The sequence below is a fragment of the Podarcis melisellensis genome (assembly GCF_964234715.1).
Source record: "Podarcis melisellensis genome assembly, chromosome: 9".
In the NCBI taxonomy this organism is placed as follows: Eukaryota; Metazoa; Chordata; class Lepidosauria; order Squamata; family Lacertidae; genus Podarcis; species Podarcis melisellensis.
In genome coordinates, this window is record NC_138541.1 from 47,105,515 (window position 1) to 47,114,614 (window position 9,100).

A 9,100-nucleotide genomic window follows, 5' to 3' on the forward strand; every position below is an offset into this window, starting at 1 on the left:
AGCAAATGTTTCCATCGCGGTACTAAACGAATGAGGCATGTCATCAAGATGCAGGCAGAACGATTACAGTACAAACCAAGATATGCAGATAAGCTAATGTCCATATAATTAGGGCTTGCGATCTCTAAACGCACAAGCCCTATTGAGCTGACTTCTGACATTCACCTTGCATGGCAAATGCCACGAAAGAAGCGTCCCAACACCCACCCACCCCTCGGGCTCATAGCTGTCAGCTTCTCCCTTTTCTTGCGAGGAATCCTATTTGGAATAAGGGAATTTCCCTTAAAAAAAGGTAATCGTTGACAGCTATGCACGGGCTGCAGCGGAGGCGAAGGAAGCCGCTTTCCTGCCCTTCCGCCCCCTCCGTTCACTCGAGCGCGGACACGCCGTGACGCTCCGACTATTCTATGCCAGAAGGTGGTTCCCCCTACTATCACTCTGTCCTTTTTTATCTCTCTTTTTTTCTTGCAGCGGCGGCGGCGGAAGCGACGCTTGGAGGCCGACGGGACTTCCGGGCAGGCCGAGCTAGGGCGGAGGGAAGGGAGGCGCAGGGACGCTGGCTGGGCTCCTCCTCGCGCGGGCGACTGGGCGGGCTCGGCTTTTCGGCGGCCGTTTCGGGCCTCCTTTCCCTTTCAGCCACGCGGCGGTGGCGGCAGCGGCGGCAGCAGCTCCCCCCTCTCCTTCCGCGTCCGCTTCCCCGCCACCCGAGGCTCGCTCGCTGGTCCTGCCTGCGCGCTTGAGACGGCGGAGGCGGGTGGCGCGACCGGCCGGCAGGCAGGCGAAGAGGGCCGGAGCGAGCGAGCGTGTTTGTGTGTGTGGTGAAGGCCGGAGCGGCCGGCGGGAGAGATGAACACCGTCCTGACCCGCGCCAACTCTCTCTTCGCCTTCTCGCTGAGCGTGATGGCGGCGCTGACCTTCGGCTGCTTCATCACCACCGCCTTCAAAGAGCGCACGGTGCCCGTCAGCATCGCCGTCTCGCGGGTCATGCTGTGAGTGAGGGGCGAGGGGAGGGTCGGGGGTCCGCTCTTCTTCCTCCTCCTGGGGGCTGAGCCTCTTCGAAGTCTTTCGAGTAGTGGGCGGAAAAGGTTCCCCTTCTCACCCCTTTCTCAGCAAGGATGTGGGGCGAGGAGATTGGGGTGCAGAAGGAGGCGAAGCCTGACTTGCTTCAAAGTATTCTCCCCCCCCCCCAAAAAAAATCCTCCACCTCCCCTTGTGGAGCATCTCTCATGTGCAAAACGTTAGTTTTGCAACGAGCCATCTCCCTTCGCTCCATTAATATTCACCTGTGGTCCTCGGAGTGATTTGGGGCGGGGGCATAACTTATCAGGATGTCTTTGTGTGCGCCCGTGGCAGTGGCTGATGTGTTACCCCACCTCCCTGCAATTATTATTATTTCCCCACACACACATCAGTCCCATCCCTGCTGCAAATAAGTCGCACAATGGAATGTTCATGTTAAATGGGGTTGTCATTGCAGACGGATAAAAGCGTTGTGTATTATTGATCCTGCAATAATCGCCCGTTGTTCTGTGTTATCACCTAAGTTTGGATTCCCTTTTCTCTTTGTCGATTATGGGTCTCAGAACAGTAGACCTTTCCTTCCTGTTCTCTCATTTCCCCTTTGTGGGAGCCAATGAGCGAGCACCACGAACTCTCTGGTGCTGTAGTGTCCGCCCTCTGGCAGGCTCCCTCCAGGGTGTACATAGAAAGGCAACTCGGCTATTGGGTTTAGCACACGTCAGTGGCTGTTGCCCTGGCAGCATATTGCCAAGCATATGCCTGTTTCCATGCAGTTGGGGGTGGGGGGCAGTGTTGTTTTACAGCAAATTCCCGTGCTGTTCTGACAAACACAAGTCCTGCTCTCAGCATTGCTGATTGGTGTTGCTCTGAGGTTTCATAGATTGCCGTGCATCATTTGTGGTGCTTGCATACTGATTTTAAGTTCTTTGGTGCATTTGGAGCTAAGTAGGAACATCTCAGCTGAATGTGTTAAATTATGGGCTTCAAACATCATACTCTGTGCTATTAAAATGTGCTAAATGTGACTGCTCTTCATGAATAAAAGCATGGCAGTGCATGGAGAATTAGATTTGTGCTGGTGTTCTCTCGCATTGTGCCTCTTGGCAAGAACATTAACATTAGTTGCCAAATGTCATCATCACACAATGGCTATGATAACTATAACTCGTAAGGTAAAGGAAATTAAATTATGTAGCCTATACATTACTGAAATCACAGATGACATTCACTTGGCTCACTTTTGCCTAAATTTCTTGCCCAACTCCTAAGTTCCCTTCTGCTGCCCTGCATAATGTTGCAGGCCACCCCAATGTCTGAGCAGTGTGAGTGTTCCAGGCTCTTGCCCAGGGTTTGGTTTCCTCATTCCTAGGGACAGTAGAGACTGACTGATGTCTTTAGGATGCCTTGTTTATCTACACACACACACACACACACACACACACACACACACACACACCCCTATGATGGAGGGACTCACAGCATTAACATCCCAGAAGGTCTTGCTTCTCCCATATTTACAGCCTTGGATTCCAGCAGAAATCAGGCATGACTCTCACTCTCTGACTTCTGCTTTCTTCTAGCACAGCTCTAGCTCTCTGACTATAGCTTTTGTCTTCTCACTACCAGCCACTATTACAAATAAGCTGGCCTTGATACTTCAACAGTGGAATCCTCCAAACACAACCCTGTAATCATTTGTGTAGCCATAATACTTTATTTATGACTTACAGAACATTTGCATTCTCTAAGGGAATATTTGTTTAAAACTTTTAATTTTTCCAAATTTTGGAGAATGTTTAGATATGCATGTTTAAAATATCCAAGTTAAGTTATTGGCTTGGATTCTAAGATAAGTCAACTTCAGGAAGTATATTTAAACTGTAATTATTATTGTTCATTCTACATTTTGTTACAAGGGACCAGCCTCAGCACAGTCTATGTTTCCCATTTTTTTCCACTGAAAAAGAGTATCCTTTCTCTGAAGACACTAATATTATCTTGTGCCAGCTGCAAAGAAGTTTGAATAATGTGGTTTTTTGTGTGTTTTTAGGAAAAATGTAGAAGACTTCACTGGACCTGGAGAAAGAAGTGACCTTGGAATCATTACTTTTGACATTACTGCAGATATCCTTCATAAAAATTTGTAGAGCTTCAGAATAAATCCTGTTTTTAAGTACTGATTACTAGAGGGTGAGAAAATAAAAAATCTATACTTTGAAGCTACTTCTAACAAAAGCTGAGAATAGAGAATACATGATACAGATATTTAAGGCTAGAATTTTTGGTTTATATTGGAGTGTTTTCTCAACTACAGCATTGTTATTAATGTCATAATGATACCCGATTCTTTAGTGTGGTGCTGATGTAACACGCCTGATTACTTAACCATGGTTGAGTGGGCTACCAGCTTGCACACTTCTCTTATCTCAGTGGCGAATTCCCCTTCCCTTTTAGCGCTATGGTGTTGCATTACTGAAGGTTGCCAAGTATTTGCAAACCAATTTATAAATCTGGTGTTAAATGATGGTTAAAGCTAATCATGGATACTCTGAACAAAAATGTTTACATTAAAAAACAAAACAAAAACAGAAGGGGACTATGCCACAAAGTTATTCATGGAAAACAATACCACATTTTGTTAACCCTTATTTTCTTGCCCATTATTTTTGCTTTGCTCTCTCTCTGTCACAACTCTCCCTGTTTTCTCTCCTCACCAAATTGTGTGCCCCCCTTCCTCTCTTTTCACCTACATCCTTTCCCTCCAGTCTTGCTTTTTGCTCTGCTGCTGGTCCTACCCCCTCTCACAGCCTAGTATGGCTGCCTGGTTGAAACAGGACAGGAAAACTGGCACAAACTCAGCCATGCAGCCCTGAGTCCAGGAAGCAGCTGAGCGCCCACCCTTGCTATTTTTCAGGCACCTGCAATCTGCAGGTGTTTCCATAAAGAGTGAAAACAACAGTGGACAAGTGTTTCAGTTAGAAGTTTCCCCAAGGAACTGCAATTTGCACACAGACCCTACGTTATGCAGGCCTGCCCTAAGTGTTTTCATTATCCCAGTGGGATTTCTTGTCTTGAAACAGCATACTCAGTGTCATATTAGAAAGTCCCTTCAGCTTCATCTGTAGTTTGCTATGTAGAATAAGGAAATGCTGTTTGGGTTACACAAATATGAAAACTGAACTAGTTGTACTAGTCATTGGATACTGGCCTAGAACTCTAGTACGTAAGAGACTTCAGCTTTGCTTCTTCAAAATCCCAAATTTCTCAGTCCTATAGCTGGAATAAACAGGACTGACATGGATATATTCTATTACCTATTTAATACCAGTATCTGATAGTATTTCTTTTATTGATTGTAAGCAGCATCTAAGGTAATGTGGAATAAAAATGTTTTAAAATGAGCAAAAATTGTTTATTTGAAATAATATGAATAATCCATTTCATTTTGAAGATTTTTTTTAAAAAAAGAAATAAGAATTGGGTCTCATGGAAGAATGCTGGGGAGTTAAAAAGATTTGGAAATGGTGGGTGATCACCCCTTCCTTTCTGTCTCTTATTCCCCCAACACAAAAATAAGAACCTTTAGCAGTTTTCTTTTTTTACAAAAGTAAAGCTGCTGGTCTTGATCTACAAAAGTTAAAATGTCATGAATCCTCACTTAATATGTTGTTTATCACAGAGAAAAGCCTTAAGTTGAGAAATGCCTACTGAATAGAACATTTCTGCTTTAAAATGCTTGGATAGTTGATCTGCACTGAATGAATGTTTTTGAAAATATTCAAAATTTGAAACAAAATATGTTCCTTAACGTTCACACATCTGCACAGTATATTTGACTGGAATGTGAAACAGTTATTTCTGTATTTATCAGCAGAATATTCAACAAAGAACAATGTAAGTATAACTTGTAAATTGGCTAAATGGAAATGCATACTAATTGTATAGTTATTTCTGTCGACTCACGAAGGGGGAGCAGCAAAAAACTTAAACGCGTAGCAGAGTCCCCCCCCCCCCCAATAGACCAGAGGCAATTGTACTTCATTCAGCATAGCTTTTACTGCTACTGAGGCAAGTGAGCATAATGGTCACAAATCCAATACATTCAGGATTGGCACAGTTCATAAAAATCCAGTTGCAGCACTTACAATAAAACTTGCAATACTTATCATAAGACTAAACATTAACACTACAGTGGTACCTTGGTTTTTTAACGTCTCGGAAGTCGAATGTTTCGGTTTTGAACGCTGAAAACCCGGAAGTAACTGCTTTGGTTTTCAAACGCGCCTCGGAAATTGAACAGGAAACGTGGCTTCCATTTTGAGTTTTCCGTAAGTAAAAGTTTCCGTAAGTAAATGCTTCGGGTTTCAGAAGTCAAATGGTCTTCCGGAATGGATTAAGTTTGAAAACCGAGGTACCACTGTGTAGCATACAGAAACAAAACACTAGAACAAAGAGAGATAGAAAGAGAAAGTGAGTGAGAGCCAGGCTCCTCCTGGCCTGACTATCATAGTCAGCTTGACCTTGACAAACAGGACAACAAAACCAGTTTAAACCAGCTGTACTCAGCTTCCCAGCAGAAATAACCCAAACAAAAACTAATGTTTGGCAAAAGTTGGAAAGTGTTTCTATATTCTGAAAGTTTGCAGGTAATTGATACCTCCAGCTTAGATGTAGATCTGAAATCTTTTTCGCATAGTTGTTTTTGTAGAAAGGAGAACACTTTGGTTTTCAAATGTTTAGTGTTATAAAGTTCCCAGCACCTTCTAATGTCTGCTTCTACGAATGTACTCATGGCTGTCTGATCCTGATACAGCAACTGTGCCACTGATGTTTGTAGAATATTTAAGTGGGCACTACATTGAAATTTGTATGTTACCACTCTTTAATTCCTCAGTCCTTGCCTAAAAAACTTCAAAAACATGCCTGTGTATTCATGATTGTGCTAGTTACAAATTATATGGATGGAATAGTGATGCTCTGGCTTCTTGGATCATTGCACAATCTATAATTATCTGCTGCTTGTTATATTCTTCTGATTGCTTCATCAGTCTCTGGCCTGGTTCACGCATCACGCAAAATCATAGAAAACCAGCTATGGTCTAATGTGAACGAGGAGCTTGCTAGTGCACTCTACTGAAAAATTCTCACTTTGCTTCTCTCCTGTTCTTGCTGCTGCAATGCCTCTGGGAAACAAGTCAGATTTTGACTTGTCATGATGAGCAAATCTGTGTTTGCAGTTTCTCTCCAAACAAACCATGAGCAGTACTCAAGGTCCTTGGCTTATTGCTTGTGGTGGAAGGGTGAACCATGAGCCCAGATTCATGTAACAAGGTGGATTGTCTTGTTTCCCAGCAGCACAGCATGAGTGGTAGAAGAGGAGCAGAGCAAAACTTTTCAGCGCACAAGTGCAAATGTATATTTACATTAAAGCATAGTTTGTTTCCATCTGTGGTTTAATGTGGTGTGATAACAGGGTCTCTGTAAACTGAAAGAAGGCAGTGAAACAGTGAAACATTGCCACTCATATTTTGTGATTCTTGCTAGATAGATCCACCAAGTCCTCTGCAGAAAACATGTAAATAGGCTGGAAATACTAGTTTATTCCAATTTCCATTTATTTTAGTAACACCTTATGTGAGATTGGCATTTTGGGGAAGTGGGCTGCAGTTCTCAATCTATGTGGTGCACAGTCATAGCTCTGAATTACTAGTCAGCTATGCACACAATACAAATCTTGATAACAGTAACAAAGTCTGTTTTATTACATGTTAATTTTTCCAAAAGCAGTTCATTAACTGTTTACTTCTTTTTATTGTAATGCTACAATGTTTTTTCAGGAAGGATTTTTTTTTTTTGCCGATGCTTTACTATGCAGTTTACTTTTGAGCCTACAACTCTTACAATATCACTGAAAGAAAGCCCTCAAGCCCTGTGTGAATGGCTATCTCCATGTTCAGCTTCCTTGATGAGAAATTTTTGCCATTTTCTATTCCTTTTAGTGATTAATGGCAACTTTAATTGCAGGCTTTGAACCAGGTTGTCCTCTGGGACAAAATTATTTTAAGAGGGGATAACCCAAAGCTGCTGTTGAAAGACATGAAATCAAAATACTTCTTCTTTGATGATGGAAATGGTCTCAAGTGAGTAAATTCCCTTCCTGTATTTGTTTTGATTATGTATTTGTGATATGTATGCAGTGATGTAGCTGAGAGAACTCGTCAGCAGAGAGAATGTTTACCTTCAGGAATGCGCTCATGTTGTCATCTACATTCTTTTAGTGGAATAACATTTTCTTATCACAGTTATATTCTGTCAATATAACGCATTTTGCAAACAGCCATAGTTCACATAACCTACTATGTGCAAAATTTGAGTTCCCCTTGTGTCTTATGCAGCCACATTTAATGTTGTGGTTGTGCCAGCTGGAAGCTGTCGAAACTTGCAAGCCCAATCTAACCTACAGCAGCTAAGCAGATGAAACCAATTAGCACGAGGGATGAGGCAATGAGCAGGGTGGGAATGGGGAGCAAGATGCACGGGGAACAGTTATATTAGGAGAGGGTTCTTATATAAGAAACATTGGAAATGATGGAAGGAAAGCAGCAACCAGAAAGTGGGTTTACAAGAGCTCACAGAGTTTCTACTTTTTATAGTGCTTCTGTTTCTGGATTTAGGGTTCAATACATTATTTTCTCAAGTCCTATTGAGATCTGCAGCACTTCCAACGCTTAACAGTAATCTCTTTGAGGACACTTTCTGCAGATTAGCACATCTAGAGTTTGGTATGTTTTTAAGATGCAAAGTATCATAAATATCATTGTCATAGTTTCTTGGTGAGAAAAATTGGTCCCTTGCATGTGGCCAATGGATTGTATGATAAATAAGATTAATGAATTCTTAATGCTGGCATACATGGTCCTGCATGCTGCAGCATTTATTGCAATGTACACTGCTTAGAGTATTCAAATGATCCTACTAATACTGTGTTCAAATTGCAGGGGCAACAGAAACATCACATTGACTCTTTCATGGAATGTCGTACCAAATGCTGGCATCCTACCTCTTGTGACAGGAGCAGGACACATATCTGTTCCATTCCCAGATACTTATAAAACGGCAAAAAGCTATTAAATTATTATGCTGAACCTTGAGTAACATATTTTTATACTTGTACATTATAAATTTTATCGCTTTTTCGTCTCCCGCCCACCTCAATTCAAAGGTACTGTACTGAGTTTCTTTAGGTTTAGCTGAGATGGAAGGAAAATAATTTGTCTGGTTTATTTTCAACTTTCAATTCAAAAAAATGAACTTGAAATCTCAAGGAAAGGTGAATAGTTGTTTTAAATTTTGGGCAAAAAGTTATTGTTCTGGTTATCAGGACAGGTAATACCTTTCTTACAAATAAAACTTTTTGAAACCAGAAACAGTTCATTTGGTTTGAATGTATTGAGAGTTCATGTTTCCCTCCAGTCTTTCACATTTCCCTATAGGTAGGAGATGTTTGTCTTGAGATTTCAGATCCAAAGCTATGACAAAATTAAAAGACCTTAATAAAAGGTTCTCAGACAATATGTTCATTGCAAAATGTAAGCATATAATACAAAGTCCGTGAAACAATAGAATAAACCAGATATCAAAATAGAAGCATTTAAACACACAAAAGTCAAGAAATTGCAAGCTCTTCAGTAGCAAGTACCTCTCAATCATTACTGTAGGCCTGCAAAGATAGGTACATCTTCAGCTAAGAAGTAATTTCAGTATTCCAGCACTAGTTTTCAAGTAAAGAAAGATGATTATGAGAACTCAAAAGGAACTTAAGGAAAATATCTGAGGTTACCAGCTGCTGCTTACCGTATTTTTCGCCCTATAGGACGCACTTTTCCCCCTCCAAAAATGAAGGGGAAATGTGTGTGCGTCCTATGGGGCGAATGCAGGCTTTCGCTGAAGCCTGGAGAGCGAGAGGGGTCGGTGCACACTGACCCCTCTTGCTCTCTAGGCTTCAGGAAGCTATCCGCAAGCCTGGGGAGCCCAGCGGGAGTTCCCGCCGGGCTCCCTAGGCTTGCGGATAGCAGCCTGT

At 42.2% G+C, this 9,100-nt stretch overlaps 1 protein-coding gene across 1 annotated transcript; it reads left to right on the top strand.

Annotated features, from left to right (window-relative positions):
* The first annotated feature begins 551 nt into the window (after nucleotides 1-551).
* Nucleotides 552-8,165, top strand: SPCS3 (signal peptidase complex subunit 3). Its single transcript, XM_081926253.1, has 5 exons — nucleotides 552-989; nucleotides 3,071-3,144; nucleotides 4,838-4,914; nucleotides 7,045-7,160; nucleotides 8,019-8,165. The coding sequence occupies exons 1-5, from the start codon at nucleotides 847-849 to the stop codon at nucleotides 8,149-8,151; spliced, it is 543 nt and encodes a 180-aa protein (XP_081782379.1). The 5' UTR covers nucleotides 552-846; the 3' UTR covers nucleotides 8,152-8,165.
* Nucleotides 8,166-9,100: the final 935 nt, after the last annotated feature.